This window comes from Salminus brasiliensis, chromosome 5 (assembly GCF_030463535.1).
Source record: "Salminus brasiliensis chromosome 5, fSalBra1.hap2, whole genome shotgun sequence".
NCBI lineage: Eukaryota > Metazoa > Chordata > Actinopteri > Characiformes > Bryconidae > Salminus > Salminus brasiliensis.
Window position 1 is genome coordinate 27346907 of NC_132882.1, and position 19533 is coordinate 27366439.

Here is a 19533-nt window from a genome sequence, read left to right on the forward strand (position 1 = left end):
TTTCTCTGTATTTACAGGAGACGAAGAGGACGCTCTTGAAATTAGATTCTGGGGTTCTCATAAATAACACATTTTAAGAAAATATAGAAATAGCTTTACAGCAGTGCACAACAGCGCTTGTAATCGAGGAAAATTGGGCCCCCCGCGAGATGAGGACAAAACTGTTAAAACAGTTAAAACTGACCTAACTTTCTGTCCAAATCTGTAGAAGGGAATCATATCTGTAAATATTCTGACATTTGCAGGGTTATTTTGACACAAGGGCCATGCACCATAAAACTTGCTAACATGCTAATTAAGAGCTGTTCATTTGTCTAAATGGTTTCAGACATGCGACCATAGGTGGCGACAAAAACCACAAATTTGTGTTTTAGTGGGATTTAATGATGAGTGTTTTATTTGAATATATTTGTAGTTAAATGCTGCCCTGTTTTACATGTTGTGCTGTGGTACGTGTTTCTGAGCACATTGAAGTAATACGGAGAGTCAATAAAATAAAATAAAAATGGTAAAAAAAAAAAAACAAACATTTAGAGACAAACCGTTCCTTTAATGTAATGAATCGTTTCTTTAGCTCAGCTATTCGTTCCCTTAATTAAACAATAAATTCCCTCAAATTAATGAATCATTCACTCAGTTAAACAATTCGTTTTTTTCAATGTATCAATCCGATCTCAATTAAAAAAGTCCCTCAGTTTAATTAATCAGTCTTCAATTCAACAATCCGTTCCCTTAACTTAATAAAAGGTTCCCTCAGTTTAATAAGAAGGTCCACTTTAGTAAAACTGAGAACTGTAGATAATTTTGTACCCCGATAGTTTGGGGGCTCCGTCCTACGCACACTTTCCACCAACATCTTCAAACACCACCCAGGCCAACAGCCAGCTCTCACTGCACATGCGCAGAGCGCTCTCTCAGTAAGCGAAAAAACATTCGTAAAAAAACACACCGAGCTGCTGAGCTGCACAGGTCCCTCTCAGCCCGACCCTAGCATAGCCTAGCCTAGCCTAGCTTTTCTCTTTCCCTCGACAGTTGTTGCCTCTTCGGCACACACCACTTTTAAATGTAGGACCAGGACAAGATGGCGGGTATGTTGCAGCTCCTACTGAAGTTACAACCAAGACTAACCACTTTAAATTAAAATCTTCAGCTGGAAAACTGCCTGTTTTACGGTAGAAAGAAAACATGCTAAACCGGTTAGCTAGTGCTAGCTAGCTAGCTGAGCAGACTTTCGGTGTGTCAGTGAAGTCGCGACTGAAGTCGTTTTTGGTCTGTTTTATTGCAGATATTTCGCTGCTTCAGGACGAGTCCCAGGAGGAGATAGACGGATGTAAGTTTGCCATGTTTCAGCTCATGTGAGGAAGCTCTGACTAAAGGAGAACTTCTCCGCTTGAGCTTCAGTAGCTGCTGTCGTGTGACTCAACTCGTTAGCCTGATCGCGTCGCCGTGCAAACTTTGCCTGTGAGCGCAGCCCTGGAATGGCACACATGGCCGTCTGTCTAGTTCAGAAACACCGGCTATTATAACCTCCTGTGCTGCATGAGTATGTAAGGGCATTACTTCAGCCCTCCTGTTAGATCGTGCTAACGTTTCTCGACGTCGACTGGGTGTTTTCCACTGACTTGTGAGCTGGAAGCGCAGCAAACTCGATGCACAACCGAAGTAGCCGGTAAGCGATGGTGGCAAATCCAGGTCCAGAAAGTGAGAATCCATCCCATGGTTTTGTTCCGACGGCCTGCCCAACTGAGCTTCAGCCGAGCTGGCAAGGCAGTCGGAGCAACCACCTGGGTTGGATTTTCACTTTCTGGACCTGGATTATTTACCTCTGCAGGTAAGATAGCTTAGTTAGCTGCTTTCACGGCTTTTAGAAAAATAACGGGGTTTAGCTTATATTAACAGCCAGATTCAGTAAGCGGTAGCAGGCTAATAGATACTGAACTGGTCTTTTTAGTTATTTTGGGCAACAGCTTGGGTTTTCTCATTTAGATGAGGCTTCAGTTATAGCTAGACATCTAATCAGACGTGCTAACTGTGTTAGCTAGCTCTGTGGTGTATTTACAGAGTTACAGACTGTTTAATTGATCTTGGTTGTCTGACAGAAAAGCCTAAAGAGACCTGAGGTCATCTGTAGAAATGTAACTGTGACAGCGTCCTGATTTTTCAGATGTTTCTGTCCTGTTTAACTTGGTTATCTGGCAGAAACCTCTGAACGTATCGAGCTGTCAGCTTAAAGTGGGGCAGGACATTTTAAATACTTGGCGAGTTTATTTCTTTAAAAGAGTTAAAAGTCAGCTTTTCGTTTAGTAAAACAGTAGAATTACATGTGCTAGATGAGCAAAAGCATGGAATGTGCTTGTGTGGGATTGGGAGCGCATGATTTAAAGGGTCAAGCACTTTTCTGAAGCACTACCTTAATCCTTTGGCTTTTAGTTAAATTTGCTACCTTATCTGTCTCTTTTCTTTGTGGAAGGGTGAAATACAAACGTCTTCTCTTAATCAGTGCTGTGCATCATTTAGTGATGTGGAGGGGGGTTAGCTGCTTGAAAGGCATTAGCCACTAATGGACATTGTGATATTGAAAGAGCTCCTTCTGCAGCTTGTGTCCGCTTCCACTGGTGCTTTCATGAAAGCTTTGACACTGGATTTAATGTCCGTTTCTCGTCTCTGTTCTTTCTAAACTTGGTGTGCACGCTTTCCACGGGTTAAGGTCTTCATCACCTCCCATGCGTGTGGGTGGTGGGTTCTGCTCATTATATTTCCAATGTCTCTAATAGTTGGTGTGGATGACTACAGCTCAGAGTCTGACGTCATTATTATACCTTCAGCCTTGGATTTTGTATCGCAAGATGAGATGCTGACGCCCCTGGGGAGACTGGATAAATACGTTGCAAGCGAAAACATATTTAACAGGTACTCATATGTTCAGGCTTCTTATTCTTATTGCTCTTCTGGTGTGCATTTCATCACTGTTACACAAAAAACTTTTTTTTCGCTATTTGATGTAATTCGAGTCCTATATTGTGCAATGATTTGATGAATGGACCAATAGAAATGTTTCAAAATGGCTTGGAATAAAACCTTTCTGCACTGGCGTTCATCGAAAGTTGAGAAGGTTTTTTCCCTCTCCTGTAAAATGACCATTTACATCGGTGAATTTGGTCAAACGGACAACAGTTGCCTGGAGGTTTGGTATATTATCTTGTGGCGAAAGCTAGTTTTATTAATGATGTGGATTAAGATTGCTGACTTCCACTTACTAACAACTGTCTTGTTTTTGTTCTGAGAGCGGGAAAAAGCAGTGGTTTACATTTTTGCCACAGTATTAGAATATGTTGCACAAATGGAGACCCAGTTGTTTTTTTGTTTTTTTTTTTTATAATAATGTGTTTGCATTAATTTTTACATTAGTATGCAAATGATGCTTGCCATGGGATACACCATTCATTAGTATTTCATCCACAGACAGATGGTGGCCCGGAGTTTGCTGGATACGCTAAAAGCAGTTAGTGAGGATGAGAGGGATTGTATTGCAGTCCTGGAGAGAGTAAGCAGACTTGCTGATGACTCGGGTGAGCCATGTTTTAAACACTAAAATTTTTTTTTTTTTTTTTTTTTTTTTGAATGTTTTGCATTTACTTTTTTGGTTGTTGAAGAAATTCATCTATAACCATGTGATATGTGCTCGTGTATACCTTTCTGATTCTGAGAGAAGTGCCGTTGTATTCAGAGTCTTCTATGCCCTTACTATGTTTCGGGTTCAGTGTAACAAAGCAGTGTGCCCCCCTCCCTTTTGGCAGAACACCAAGACTGAGGGGGCCCATTAATGTTTGATAAGCCTGGTGTGACTTATTAAAGGGTTTGCACCATGCTGCCATTTTTCAAAAGGGAAATCTACAGGCCAATGCTTTTAGGATTTGCACATGTGGCTAGCTATCTAACCCTATCCACTTACCTCTGGGATATGCCCCAGAGAGTTCTTTTATAATGGCATGATGTCCTTGTTGGAGAGTGCAGGGTGAGTCCATCATGCTGCTTGCCTGTGTGCCTGGTGAAATAGCTCTTCTGTTTAGATCTGCGCTGCAGCCAAAATGATGTTTGTTGTGTTAAGATGTTAGGAAGACCTTTGACATGGAGTATGTCAACAGTACAATACCAAGAGTCATTCATATCGCTTGTTGTTTTCTCTGCTAGTGTAATTGGGTTACTATAGTGCATGCCTGTACATGTCGTACTCGTGCATCTTCAAGTGCACACCCAGATTGAACGCACCAAAACCTGCTGCAGTGGTTCCATTGGCCAAGTGGCAAAATCCCTCTGGCCTTTGCTGTGTGCTCTGTAGCACTGCAAATCTTGACATTTACATACATGTTCATGATTGCAGCCTTGTGATTAGTGATCTTGTTTACTTGTGAGTAAATATAGTGCTCTCTCCATGTCTTTCTAGAGCCCACAGTTCGAGCAGAGCTTATGGAACAAATTCCTCATATCGCCATATTCTGCCAGGAGAACAGACCTTCCATTCCATTCGCCTTTTCAAAGTATTTGCTGCCCATTGTAGTGAGATACTTGGCTGACCAGAACAACCTGGTAAGTGCCTGGTCATCCTTATTTCTTCTCTCTGCTTTCCATTACGCATTTTTTTATAGGAGTGATTACAAAGTGTCACCTTGTGTCCAATTTGTATGCAATTCTTTTGAAATTCAAATATTAATACTTTAATCAAAATTCTTCTTTTATTACATTTCCAATCACATTAGACTATTGTTAGTGTTGTGGTGTGTGTCAATTTACAGTATTGTGTATTAAAACACTTGATTTCCTTGCAGGTCAGGAAGACAAGCCAGGCAGCCCTCCTGATGCTCCTTGAGCAGGAACTGATAGAGCGAGTGGACATTGAGAATCTTGTCTGTCCTGTGCTGGTGGACCTCACCGCTCCAGACAGCAATGATGATGTTAAGACTGAGGCTATGGCCGTAAGTTTTCTGAGGATATTTTGACTTTTGATGCTGTCAGATTTTTAGTGTTTAACTCTGGTCACTAAGTTTTTTTTTTTTAAACACTGATGTTTAAAACCAGATTATTTGTAAGATGGCTCCCATGGTGGGGAAGGACATCACAGAGCGCCTATTCCTCCCACGCTTTTGTGAGATGTGCTGTGACTGCCGAATGTTCCATGTGCGCAAGGTGGGTATTATGATCTGCAACGAAAAATTTACATTGATGATTTAAAAAAAAAAAAAAAAAAATTGTGTGTGTAGTTATTTATTTGTATATTTTTGCAGCACTTGTGGGTAACTATGATTTGGTCCCTTCACATACATGCTTGGAATAAAGACCAGTCCTCTTTTAAGACCTAGGCCTGCTTTTAAGACTAATTGTATGAGTAAATTACTGTTTCACTTGTTCACCTGATAGGTGTGTGCGGCAAATTTTGGTGACATTTGTAGTGTTGTTGGGGCAGAAGCAACAGAAGAATTACTGGTATGTATATCTTCTTGTTGTTTATGTTGAGTTATTGTTCTTTATTTGAATAGTATTCTAATTATTTGTATTGTAGTCTAGTTGGAGTAGGTTTAGTCTTGTCACTGTAATGGTTGATCTTAACCATATGGATAATGACTGTAGTAAACATGCAGCGAAACTGCAGCTTTAATACCACATTAATTTTACCTAGCATAATATTGGGCATCAGATCTGCCAACACCTTATGTTGGTATATTTGAGTTTGCTTGTGTAAGAATGCTAGTGTTTTGTGACTGCGTAAAATAAAGGGATTAACTGTTGTATACGTATATGAGAAACTTGTGAGTCACTCAAATCTTTATGGTTGGGCTATTCCCAGTGTACTGGCTGTCTGGCTTTTATTTATCCTCCAGATGCAATATTCTAACCTGACTAGATTGCCATGATGGAAAAACTACTGGATTTAGTTGAAATTTATTTTAGGTTGTCAAAATCATACAAAGTGATTTTCCTTTCTAATTGTAGTCTCATTGTTTGTTTTGGTTTTTTTTTTTTTTTTTTTTTCTTCTCTCTTTTCCTGTGCAGCTGCCACGTTTTTTCCAACTCTGCTCGGATAACGTGTGGGGGGTGAGGAAGGCTTGTGCAGAGTGTTTCATGACCGTGTCCTCAGCAACCTCTCAGGAAGTGCGCAGGACCAAACTCTCGTCTCTTTTCATCAACCTCATCAGTGATCCCTCCCGCTGGGTGCGTGACTTCCCGCTCCCCTGGGCTACTCCTTTCAGGATGTTTGTTTGGGTTTGAATGGGAACAGGCAGACTGGTTGGTTTGTTGTTTAGATAAATATGACCCTGTTTTCTGTAATCCGGTTTAGATAATTCTGCAGCTTTAAGCAGTCAATTTAATATGTAATTGATGGTTTGATGATTATTTGACATTTGTTATATATTTTAATGGTTTGAAGTCAAAAAATCCTTAATGTATTTTTGTTTTTTTTTTTACTTTTTTTTTTTTTAACTGCATTAATCTTTCAGGTTACATACCTAATAATACCTAATAAAGGCAGTGATATTTCGTGGCTGCAAATGAATGGGTAATTACTGTCAGCAATGTGCCCATCAGGTGCGCCAGGCTGCATTCCAGTCTCTTGGCCAGTTCATCTCCACGTTTGCCAGCCCCACCACTAATGTGGGCCAGTACTTCAGAGAGGGGGCAGAGGAGGCAGAGTGGAGCAGCCAGCACTCGCACAAGCGGTAGTAACCTCTTTCTTCCCCTCCTTTTTAAATTTTATTTAAAATTTTTTATCTATGTTGAAATTGGTTCTTCATTTTTCTCACTTTTCCTTCTAAATTTCTCTAGAGCTGGCGAGAAAACGCCAAACACTAATACACCTGCTGCAGGCTGTTCCCCATCTTCTTCCTCAGGGGACAGCACCCTACATGAGCAGACAGCAGTCTCCTCACAGCAGGACTGCATTTCACAGAATCCGCTGTGTACTCAGGAGCACTGTGAGGGCCAGCTATGCAGGTCAGAGCGGGAGGGTGTGGATGTGGCTGTGGAGGGAGGAGGGGAGCAGGCTGCTGAAGCTCTGCCTCTGGATGAGTCCTGTTGCGATGTTGACTCTGAGAGCCCCAGTCCGATGTGCCTTCCTGGGCCAGGTGATCCAGACACAGGTCCAGTGGGAGAGGAGCTTCAGTCTATGCCGGAAGCCAGCCCCACAGCACAGGAAAGCCCTTCGGACTCTACTGATGCTGCAGTGGATGCCACACACCCAACCCAGACCACCTCTGAGGAAGAGCTACATGAGAATTCCTTAACTTCTACTGTACATCCTAGTTTGGAGGTTAACTCCCCTGCACTATCGTGCCCAGTGGCAGAGAAAGTGGAAATTCCAGAGCAGGAGCTGTATAACTCATTCCACTACTGGAGGACGCCCATCCCACAGATAGACCTTGACCTGGAGCTTTTGGAGCAGAAGTGCAACAGTGGCGAGGTCTCTAGTAACAGCCCTTCTTCACAGGTCTCCACATCTGCTCTAGGTAGGAAGCAACTGGAGGAGCTCATTGAAAACTTGGAGCCCCACATTGATGATCCTGATGTCAAAGGTGAGTAGGGCAACCTATTTATTTAGCTTTTACTGGATTATTGATTGCTACTTGATTGTTCTAGTGCCCTAAAGGAACCCTGGTCTTTAAACTCATGTTTTGACTGTGTTTTCTCTGCTGTAAAGGTGTGTTCAGACTTGGCAGGTTTGTTTCGGTTAAAATGATCCCTGGTGCATTTGCTCTGTTAGTGCAGTTTGTTGAACTGCTGTTCGAATATCCTCCTCGTCTGCACCCAACAAGTGGACAGAGATAACCCTGTTCTAGTGCAGTTTGATGAAGGCAAATACATCTAAACAGACTAATGCTATGTTCACATGCTAGTCTACTCTTACTTAAGTTGTTAAGACTCACGGTCTATCCACTACTGATTCGGTCTTCTTCGCCATGTTAAGGTAGAAGGTCATCTCAATTCAGGAACACCGGTATCAAAATGATCTCCGTGATCAATTTCCCATTAGAAATTACAACTTGAAGTCAGAACTTCACATTTACCATAATTCCAACAGCATATGAACGCAGCATAAGTGCACAGAGGGCTCTGCGCATGTCTGTGACTCAATGTTAATGGTTTTTGCCTGTACACCCCAACAGTGGGTTTAAGATGAAGAAAAATTCTATGAAAAGATACCATTGAAGTGTTGATTTTCAGCTCAACAGAAATATTGCATTAAAAGTTTAGGGTTTACAGTCACTTTTACACAGTCCCTCTATCTTCATAGGCTCAAATGGAATTAGTCAAACTGAAATATAAATAAATTAATTGTTTTAATACTTTGATACAAATCCTTTGCTGTCAATAAATACTTGAAGTCTGGAACCTATGGACAAAAGCAGTTTCCTTGCTTGAAATGCTTTACCAGGTCTCTTCAATAAGGAAAAAGCTGCTCAGCTGGGTTGAGGTCAAGTGACTGATGCAGCCATTTAAGAACATTCAGTTTATTTACCTTAAGAAGCTCATCTATTTTGTGTTGAACATTTGGCATAACAGTCTCAAATACAACAAGATATTATAATTTCTTCAGGGTTCTGTTGGCATACTTTTACAATGTAGGCGTATCATTGTTCACGAGTGTTCTTGCCTTGACTAGAGGTTGTGAAGGGGGTGTGTTTGTTTTTTTTAAACCAAGAACTGAGCTCATCAACTTTGCCGTCACCAGTGTCAAATTGTTGATATGGCCACTTCTGACGTTTCTTGTGTAAGTTTGTTTTTTGACAAACATTTTTCCAGTCTCATTATGGCCTCCTTTACTTGCATGTAAAAGAGTCCTCTTTAGACTGCACATCGAAAGTTCACAAAAACACCTAACAAATGCTTATTTAGCACTTGGAGCACTTGCATCATCTATCCATTTATCTATATAATCCATTTTGGTGGTGCACAGAGGCAAAAATTGTTACTTACCCTGCTTGCCCTCATGGTCTCTCGTGACTGATTGCTTTACAGTATCACAAGACTGATAAGTAGATGAAGGGGGGGGGGGGTAAGACTTATAAACCCACAAGCTCACTTAGACCAGAGTACAGTGTGGTCCGGAAAGTTTTAGATAATAGACTAGCAGTCATTTCTTTGATACACCTGAATATGCAGCATAAAGCAGAGTGTGATTGCCAGATAGAGGATTAAACTTATGCTATGTAATGAGATGTAGAGTTCCTGTCCTGTCCTGCAGTAGATGGTTTGCGATAAATGTCAGCAATTCAAACTGGCTGCAATCATAATCTTGCATCAAATGTAGCTGTTTTTCTTGATTTTCAAAATTTTCCCAGGTTGCATTTGTTTGTAATGTTTGAAATCTTCACTAAAACTCTGTGGATAGTCTTGATTGCCAGATATTTTGTATGCCAACTAAAAAGACAGTCAAATCTTCATCATAAACAATAAAATGTGATTCAGCTGTTAGGGTACAGCTCGAAATGATGCATTGATTGCTTTAGGATACAAGTGTGTTCTGTAGAGGATTGGCTGACTCATTTTTACTCTGAAAATCAAAACTTGTACAGCTGTACATGTTTGCTGTAAACAAGTGCACTGTGCAACTTGTGCTCCTCAGCCTGTGCAATGGATTTCAGAAGCAGTTCCTGATCAGGGACTTAAAATGGCTGAGGCAGTCGGGCACTGACGTGTTTTTGTTTCTGGTGGAAGGAAATGAACTCGGGAAATTGGGCAAACGGTGAATAGAAGAGGGTGTGTTAGAAATGGTTGACAATAGTATGACATACAACAGGCATGGTTTAACTTGGAACAAAAGTTACATTTGAGAAATGTGGTTTATTATATTTAAATAAAATCTAATTTATTTAGATTTTCTATATGAATGCCGTATAGAAGAGCACAGGCTCTTTAGCCAAGTTGATCATTCCCACCTTTTAAATCCCACTTTTAAATCATAGGTAGTGTTTGGAGGAAAAAAGGAAAGGCTGGAGAACACACTTGATCGCCATTGTACTGCAGGGCAATGGAATTCAACCTCCATGTTTAACCTCTTTGGCGCTCCCAGTCAGTGCTGCTGTTACTGATGAAGGAAGACCACGTTCTGTGCTTCTTTCATCAGCCAACAGTGCCGCTTTATCTCTGCTGAGTTGCAAACAGCACAAGGTCATCGGCTTCTTGCTACAGCTGGGCTGATGTCTTTCTCTGCCATGGATCTAATGACAACAACCCCCCCCCCCAAAACATTCACTCTGTGCCCGATGGGTTTCCCTTTAGTATTTGTATCTAAATGTGATGCTGTGGACCTTTCACACGTTAATTGGTTTAAGGCAGTGGTTCCCAATCCTGTGCTGCCCCCCTGTCCTGCACATTCCTGTGTTCTATCTGCTCTGACACTTGCACATCAACTTAAGAAGGGCTTGATAATTACCTGATTAGTTGAATCCAGTGTGGCGGGACCAGAAAAAACACTAACAATGTGAATGACTAGGTTGCTCCTGGGAACCAGAAGCGCCTTTGTGGTACAAATGTTCTCACATTTGCAACTTTCATAATCCATGAAGCTTTGAAGGTAACAGACTGCTTAATAAAGGTTTGAGGTAGAGAGGTAATGAGCCATGAAGCAGTGGAATTGTTTTCTCTGGAGCAATGGTGCTCATTTTAATACTTTTGAGATGAGATGAGGTGGGGTGGCCATTCTAACACTTGTCACAGAGTGCAATCAAATCCTTACAGCAATGCTCCCAAATCTAGCTGGAAAGCTTTTCCTGGGCAGTTACTCCAGAAAAAGCAAGATAAAGTTGTAAATTTTAGGCAAGGGTTTTTTTTTTTTTTTCCTTCTCATGACTGTTTGGGCCATGACAACCTTAAGCTTGCACTTTTTTTTTATCAATTAGTTCTTCCCTCTACCAGCAAACTGTTCCCCGTGCCACTGGCTGCAACACAAGCCCAAAAGAATGATTGATCCACCCCCATGCTTAACAGTTGGAGAGGTGTTCTTTTCATAAAATGCTGCAGGCAATCTTTGCTCGTTGCTGCCCAAATGTTCTATTTTAACTTCATGAATCCAGAGTACTTGTTTGCAAAATGCATCAGACAATGTTGAGGTGTTAGATTGAAAACCTCTGATGCTTAACTTTGTGGTGGAGGCGTCGCAGCACAGTAGAACAGCACACCACTACTCAAGTCTGTTACATTTTCCCAAAGTACTTTTTGTTTCTCGTATGTCTCCAACCTGTACTCACAGTTTTCTTGGTCTTGAAGACCTCAACCTGACCTGCACTGTTTCTGTTAACGGTGATTTCTTAATTGCATTATAAACTGAGGAACCAACTAGCTAAAGCTTTTTGGTTGTCTTATTTATTTATTTGTTTATTTTTTAAATTGTTAAATTTTTTCAATTGTATAAGATGAAAATGTTATTGAATGTGTCAACATTATGCCTTTTGGTGACCAATTCATCTTCTACTCACTTAACTACACCAGACATCTTGACCAGGAGTGTCTAACCTTTTGCATGCCTCTGTGTGTGTAGAAATAGTCTTCCAGTCTGTTGTGCAGTTTTAGAGCTCAGCAGAGCACTAGCTTAGTAAGGGGATTAAACTTAATTTGCCACCCTGCACATAATGCAAGGTGTAGCTGTGGTTGTTGTCACTTTGCTATGGCTTGATTACACTGTGATGGCACAACATCTGGTTCTTTCTGTATGCTTACTTATGCTATGTAATGTAGTCTTTGTGTAATTGATCTTTTAGTTTAGTGGGGGTTTTTTTTGTGGGGGGGGGGGTTGTTTTTTTTGTAACTTTGGAAATGTCTTGTAACAACCACAAACTACAGCGCTGTAAAAGTTTAACACTGAAGTATTTCTGTGTGTAGATAAAAGCATGGTGTTGCACAATACCTCATACGTTGCATACTTGTATGTGACATAACAAGCAGGCATCTGTTAATCACCGGTTTCTTCACACTCTCAGGTAGCATGGTCATGTTCAGGCCTGCATTTACAATATCAGCCCATAGCCCTGCATAACTTGACTGCAGTTTCCTGACCAAAGTATTCAAGCTCCGGTCCTCCAAGATCAGTGTACTACTTTTGGAACGTACGATCAATAAAACAGGAAATGCAGTTTGAAGACTTTCTCTCTCAGATCTGGGATGTAATCTAGTCCTTAATGTATAGGGTAGTCAAATTTATTTAACATGACCTAATCTTTTGCTGTGTGATTTTGTATGTTTCACAGCACAAGTAGATGTGTTGACTGCTGCTCTGAGAGCCACTTCGTTGGACTCTCACATTGACGAGGCTTTCCTGGAGCCTCGGCTGGCCCATGACAACCCCTTCGGTTCTCGCCATGCCCCTCTCATTGACTCTTCAGATGTAGAGGTACATGAAGGACTGCTGATAGGTTTCTGTTTCTCGTTGTCCCTGTCTCTCACACAACTCTATGTCCTACCCATTCATCCTGTAAAGTTCCCATTTTGAAGATGGAATGTTGCAGCGTGACTTTGACAGTGGGTTTTCTGGTGTTCTGCCTCTGTGTCCTTCCCTGCATCAGTGAAAATAGACATGGTATCTCAATAGAGTCTTGTCTGTAATTAAAAGGTGTTTGTGTTTTCAGGGCCAAGACTCCACTCTACAAGTGAGTCACGGTGATGAATCAGAGCTAAGTGATGGCAGCATGAGTGCCGAAGAGGATAAAAAATCCAAACATCAGGTAAAACATTCACATGGATCAATAATTTAGTAAAAATTAGGCAAAGCCTTCAGCTACAGCCATCTTTTTGATCAGTGAAATAAATGCAGTACAGGTGCTCTGGGCCTATTTTGTAATTCCTGTTCTGATGAGCACATCACAAATGCATTATTACATTAATGTTTAATTCAGCATTTATAATTAAGTTAGGATGCCTGATATGTTTGATTCAAAAGATATTGCTGTTCTAGTTTGCTACATTACGCTACACTGTGTGTGAAGTAAAAAAAAACAACAACAACAACAACAAAAAACTAAACACATACTCAGGCTGTTTCCTTATTGGGAATGTTCACAAGCATTTGTGAAGATCTCTCAACAGGCAGGTATAAACATGCTTCTTGTCTCTGTGGCATGCTGTAGGACGTGGTCCCTCAAGCGCTGTTGGATCAATACCTGTCTATGACGGACCCTTCACGGGCCCAGACTGTGGATATGGAGATTGCCAAGCACTGTGCCTACAGCCTGCCTGGTGTGGCTCTCACACTAGGTCGCCAGAACTGGCACTGCCTCAGAGACACCTTTGAGACACTGGCCTCTGATATGCAGGTAACTTAGAAACTTGCACCACACCAAGAAGCACAGTTTAGCGCGCGTCCTACGTTTCCACAATGTACCTGCAATTTTGTAATGTTTTTTAACACAAGGTACGACAGAATTAAGGGCGTGCAAGATCGTTCTGTCGGTTATATTTTCTATTGGCCTGGTTGTTTGGGTCAGTGGTTTAGTGGTTAACACGTGGTTGTGGGTTCAGTACCCACATCCGCTAAGCTGCCACTTTACCTTTCCACCTCAAGGGCGCCACAGCATTGCCGACCCTGCGCTCTGATCTTGGCTTTCTTCTAAGTATAGTAGAAGCATAATGACAATAAAGGTACTTAACGGTCTGTCTGGCAGCTGTAGAACAAGAGATTGGTTTTACAGAGGGAGGCTGTACAATGAGTCAGGGTGTATCAGGTTAATCTTCACTTCTTGTTGAGCTTATTGTACTTGTTGAGTCCCTTTCTGGTCTCCTGCTGACATGTGTTTTCCGTTTAGTGTGGAAGTTTCTAGGCTATATTCTAGACTGTGAGCTTCTGTTTACTATCCCATTTCCCAGCTTCCCAGTGCATCTTACTGAAAGACATTTTTTTGACACCACCTCACTACTTTTGATGTGGTCAGTCACGAAGCATCCAACTGCCTGGCATTCTTTTTGTAATTTGCAAAAATGTTTGGCCATACACTGCTCTTTGCATCAGAATGTAATGCTGTTTCTATTTGTAATGAACCATATAGATTTTGTTTCCCTACACTGTACATTTTATGATGTGCCTGTTGGCACCATGTCTTTCCAAGACCAAGACCTCTTTTTCTCCTGCGTTTGTAATAAAAGTTTAGTAAGATTCTTTTTTGCTAGATAAATCGAAACTGAAAACCTTGAATATCTTTAATAGTTCAAATTCCTGTCTCCCAGGATATAGATGAAAGTGATTTGTAGTGTTTGCTTCTCACAAAACATCTTCTGTCTGAAGCTGAGAAACATGTTTCTCCCCGTTCTTGTTAACCATGTCTTTTTAAGACAAAGAACACTTATTTCCTGATTTAAAAATCAGAGTGCAGTAGGGTCTAGTTTTAAACTTGTTGGATGAAGTATTTTTTGACAAGCCTGGTAAATGAAAACTGAAAGTCTTTATCCTTGTAAACATGTAATAGGTAAAATTCCAGGATGTGAGTGGTAAAATAGTTAGAAAAGTCAATACTTTGAGTGAAATTTAATTTATTTCCGAAAGGTAAATGCTTTGTGTAGCCCTGGGGGTCTGGAGGATTCGGTTTCAGAGGTCGGCCCTTTCTGAAGGTGCTCTTGCCCTCTTATGGCTCTTTTGGCTATTTTGGGAGTTTTGAGATCTTAGACTCAGGTTAGGAATTAATCTGCAGTGTGCTGGTGTGTTGCCTTGCTGTACTGTAAGTCTACATTTGTCTACATTGTTTTTGTTTGACATGGTGTTTTTCCTAATGTTCAGTATATTGAGCTAGAATACATGGACAAAAAGAATTGACTTTTGACTCATTAAAGAGTTTATCCTTCTTTTGTTGGAGTAACTGTCTCTACTGTCCAGGGAAGACTCTACAAAAATTGCATTTTGCTGTGAGAATTTGATTGCATTCGAGCTTAATTTGGGTCAATATGTTGGTTTGTCACTACCCCAAACCATCCCAACCGGAATATTTGATTTCATAACTGTGTTAACTATTTATCCTGGCAGAAAACGAATTTGGTATATTAAAGGTGTAAAATGATAGACTTTCAGTTTTTATTTGCCTGGCTTGTCAAAAATGCTTAATCTAGCAAGTTTAAACTAGGTCCTACCCACACTTTCGTTTCCGAATCAGGAAATAAGTGTTCTTCGTCTTAGAGAGAGATGGTTAATAATTACAGAGAACACAGTTTCAGTTCCCAGTGCTGGGGGGGGATTCATACCCCTACTAGTCCACGTCTGGCATTTGGGAGGGTGCCAGTATCTATTTGAGAGATCCTATTCTATTGGCAGTACTTCTCTACAGGTGTGTGTGTGTGTGTGTGTGTGTGTGTGTGTGTGTGTGTGTGTGTGTGTGTGTGTGTGTGTGGGCGCTGCTCGCTCAATCGCAATGGGTGCATTCTAAACTAGCTGAATGCATTCATTAAGATAAGATAGTCCTTTATTAGTCCCGCAGTGGGGAAATTCACTGTCCACAAACATTTGAACATGGAAAATCTCCATTCAAAATGCTGTGTTGTTCAGGACTAGGCTTAATCCCTTTCTGGGAAACCGGCCCATAGGGTATGTGTCCAGTAGCATTTTCTTTATCCCTTTCTCGTTTTCTTCCTCTCTTGCGTCTCAGTGGAAGGTGCGGCGAACACTGGCATTTTCCATACACGAGCTGGCACTGATTTTGGGTGACCAGCTGACTGCTGAAGACCTCGTGCCCATTTTCAACGGCTTTCTAAAGGACCTGGACGAGGTGCGCATAGGAGTCCTCCGGCATCTCTACGACTTCCTAAAGGTCAGTCAAAGCACGTCTGCTGTCATGTTGCAGGTATGAACGTTTGTGCTGCCAGACTTTACATTTTACAGTAGTGCCTGCTTCGGTACAGTAGCGCACTTGTTGTTCAAAGACTTGTCCTAGTGTGATTGGATCAGTTTCACTTCTCTGGGATCTTTCACATTCACTCACAGCACACAGGTATTAACTCTGCACGTTTCTTTTCCTGTTCCTCTTTTAGCTGCTGCATCAGGAAACTAGGCGGAAGTACCTATACCAACTGCAGGAGTTCCTGGTCACAGACAACAGCCGGAACTGGAGATTCAGATCAGAGCTAGCGGAGTATGACGTTTTACATGATGATGATTATTAGTTTTATATCACTGTTTACTTCTCTATAGACCAGGACCGTCCACCTTGCTCAAGTTTAATTTTATATATAAAAGTGTGTGTGTGTGTCACTGTAATTTCTATTTAGTTTTGTCTTTTTGGTTTGGTGCATGCAGTTTCTAAGTTAAATGTTCAGTTTATCTATGGTCCTCTAAATTGAGTCTGATTTATTTGTGTTGTGTCTGACAGGCAGCTAGTCCTATTGTTGGAGCTGTATAGTGGGCAGGATGTGTATGATTACCTAAGGCCTCTGGCGTTCTGCTTATGCACAGACAGAGTCTCCTCTGTGCGGTGGACTTCCTACAGACTGGTATGTATGGCACAAGCATACAGCTCAGTTCTTTAACTTGTGATGTGATTTGTGATGAATGTGATTTCATTATCATGACCAATAAAAATGCTCTTAAATGACTTTGGGATAAAACCTTTTTTTTTTTTTTTTTTTTACATTGACTTCCAATGTAGAGATACAAGGTTTCTCTGTGACATTGATGATTGTTCTTTTCAATAATGGCAGTGGTGTTTCAGGTTGTGAAACTTGCGCACACTAATAAAATCGTTGCTGTTTGTTTCTCTGTTCAGGTCAGTGAGATTATTAGGAAGCTTTCCACATGCCCTGCGCTGCTAGTGGATTTCCTTGGCGAGTTGGTGGATAAATTCTGCCACTCTCCAAAATGGTCAGGGCGCCAAGCTTTTGCCTTTGTATGCCAGGTAAGGATAAAGTACTGCACCACCCTACTCAAAAAAAAAAAAAAAAAAGGGATAAACTGGCTAAAATGTTGTTTTTGTTGTACTACTACTACTTTCTATTTTCAATTAAAAAGTGTAGACAAAAAATACTTTAAGAATTAGTTTAATGGTTCTCTGTTGTGTTTTAAAATTGCTGTTACACACCCCTCATTGGTGAACGACCAGTTAACAATGGTTGAAACTGGAGCATAGCTGCCATATGGTCAGTGCAGGGGAGTTTTGCTTCCAGTGTGTATTGTCAGTGTGTTGTGAAGGGAGTCTGGTGTCTCCTAACAGCAACCTGCCAGAAGCTCAGGTTATTAAAACAAAAATGAGAGCCTTTGTTTGCGATGACTGCCACATGAAATATTCCTACAAATATTCTTGCATCTCTCGCTCTGTGTGGTCTGCAGGGCACTACAACCAGAGCTTTATTTTATGCTCTGCTTTGTTCTCTCACGATCTTTCCCTTTCTCTTGGTTTTCTGCCTATTTACTCAACACGCTCACTTTCTCTAGCTGGCTATAGAGGAGGACTGTGTCGCATTGGAGCAGTTCTCTGAGCACCTGCTGGCTCCTCTGCTGCAGCTGGCATCTGACCCTGTGCCCAATGTCCGTGTGCTGCTGGCCAAAACCTTGCGCCAGAGCCTGATGGAGCGAGGTTGGTACTAGCCAGTTCAGGAGTTTCATAGGAGAATTTTTGTATTTAACAACCACACACTTGAAAAAGGGGGAGGAGGGGAATGATTTGGTGCAAAATGTTAAACGTGTGAATTTCGTCTACATTTGAGCACTAATACTTGATAACCTGGACAAAAAAAGTAGTAAATATGTCTTTAATTAACTTCAAATCTACTTTTTGTCTCCTTTTGTAGAATATTTTGTACACTCGGCCAACTCTCATCAAGAGGCCCTGGAGCAGACACTAGTGGCCCTGCAGATGGATTTGGACAAGGATGTCAAATATTTTGCCAGCGTGCACCCAGGAAGCACACGCATTAACGAGGATGCCATGAGCACCACTTCCTCCACCTACTAAGTGCACCCGCAGGCAAATCACCACCAGCTTCATGCTGGATGGTGGTTCAGGGGCATGGACTGGCCTCTACCAAGGGCACAAAGACTGAGAAATATCAGCTCGGGGGGGAAAAGCGTCAACCAACCCTAATTCCCCTGAGAGCAACTCACTACAATACATTTTTATGTGCGTTCCTTTGCCACAGAAGCCTTAAAAGCGTCTTCCTTAAAACCAGAGAATACTTGAATATCTGGAGCTGTCAAAAACATCTACAACCTGCAATGAAGCAGTCAAAATGTCAACATATCTCAAATCCATGCAGTGGGTGACCTTGATTAATTTTTTTTTTCCTGCCCTTTCTCTCGTAATGATGGACCTTCGTCATTTCTCTCTTCCGTAGCAGGACGCCAGTAATTCTCAGCTTCACACCACCACATTAGCGGGAAAGGCTGTAGCACCGAACGTTTCCCCTTGTTTTATCTCCGTTTTCCTCTGTTTTGATACTGTACCGAGTGAGCGACTCATATGCTGCAGATATACTCAAAGTGGAGAGTGTGTAACCGCCTCAGCCTTTTTCTCTCCGTGCGGTCTGGGAGCTGCTGATCGAAGAAGCAAGGTTTTGTTTTTTTTCTTCCCAAGGGCTCGAGCCGCCGTTGTTTTAAAGTCTAGTGCAGCACATTGTTGTACCCTTGGACGCTGAGCTCCCCTGGCACGCAGGGGTCCGTGTCCTAATGGATAAAAAAAAAAACTGTTGTATTTTTTTAAAACCAAAATCACAAGCGGTCCATTTTGCCTAGTATGTGGAAATTCTGTATTGAAACGGTGTGGTTGTCGCACATCGCTTGAAACCCTGGGGTATTTTAACATGAAATGCTTGATCATGACCTATGCTACGCATCACCTGTACTGTACATATCCTTATCAGCTGTTTTTGTTTTTTTCATTTTGATCAGTGATCATGAATAGAATTGTGATAATGTTCTTCTAACCTGTCCATAATAAAAGTTAAGATGCAGTTTCTTGCTTAGACCTGCTTTTTATTTTTAATATAAAAATATAAACCTTTGGGTATTGTTGTGTACATCTGTAATGATTGTTGAATTTGGTTTGGTTTATTGTTTGTTTGTTTTTTCCCTTAAGGTTCATTTACAAAAGTTCCAACATTGTTCTTGAACCTCTTTTCCTTAAAAACGAGTTGGTTCTTGTGACCTCAGGAAAACAGATGCTGCATTAGAGGGCTCATCAGAAGGTGGTATAAATCACATGGTTGACTAGTAAGTACAACTACACTTTGTTCGGCTGCTTGTTGGAAGAACATTGAGAGCCATAAAATATCCCGAAATAACAACATTGATATTTTGTAGCGTTTGTGTACAACTCAAACGAAATAAAAAGGTTAATGGTTGTAATCTACGTCACATCTAGAATCTCAAGTTTCATCCACTTGTTAACACCACTTCATTAGCTGTTTGAGTGCAGTTTACAAGTGGTATTAATGGTGGTTTCTGATACCATTCGAACTAATGGGACATCATTTAAAAGCAGAGCTTGTCTTTTTTTAAATTGTTTTATCATGAACATAAAGGGGAAATTCAATGTCTTTTAGTTCCTGAAGGCTTTCTATTTTTTATATATATATAAATTT

General features: G+C 41.1%; 1 protein-coding gene across 2 annotated transcripts; it reads left to right on the plus strand.

Moving 5' to 3' along the window:
* The first annotated feature begins 897 nt into the window (after positions 1 to 897).
* On the plus strand, positions 898 to 18903 carry ppp4r1 (protein phosphatase 4, regulatory subunit 1). Of its 2 annotated transcripts, none has more exons than XM_072680027.1 (20): positions 898 to 1088; positions 1286 to 1330; positions 2775 to 2910; positions 3463 to 3569; positions 4445 to 4587; positions 4827 to 4973; positions 5077 to 5184; positions 5416 to 5481; positions 6049 to 6207; positions 6583 to 6713; positions 6820 to 7565; positions 12237 to 12379; positions 12615 to 12710; positions 13113 to 13298; positions 15612 to 15773; positions 15994 to 16094; positions 16332 to 16452; positions 16725 to 16853; positions 17390 to 17531; positions 17746 to 18903. In XM_072680027.1, the coding sequence occupies exons 1-20, from the start codon at positions 1082 to 1084 to the stop codon at positions 17907 to 17909; spliced, it is 3039 nt and encodes a 1012-aa protein (XP_072536128.1). In that variant the 5' UTR covers positions 898 to 1081; the 3' UTR covers positions 17910 to 18903. The 2 variants fall into 2 exon arrangements, with proteins under 2 accessions (XP_072536128.1, XP_072536129.1); XM_072680028.1 differs by having other exon boundaries at positions 2826 to 2910.
* The last annotated feature ends 630 nt before the right edge of the window (positions 18904 to 19533 follow it).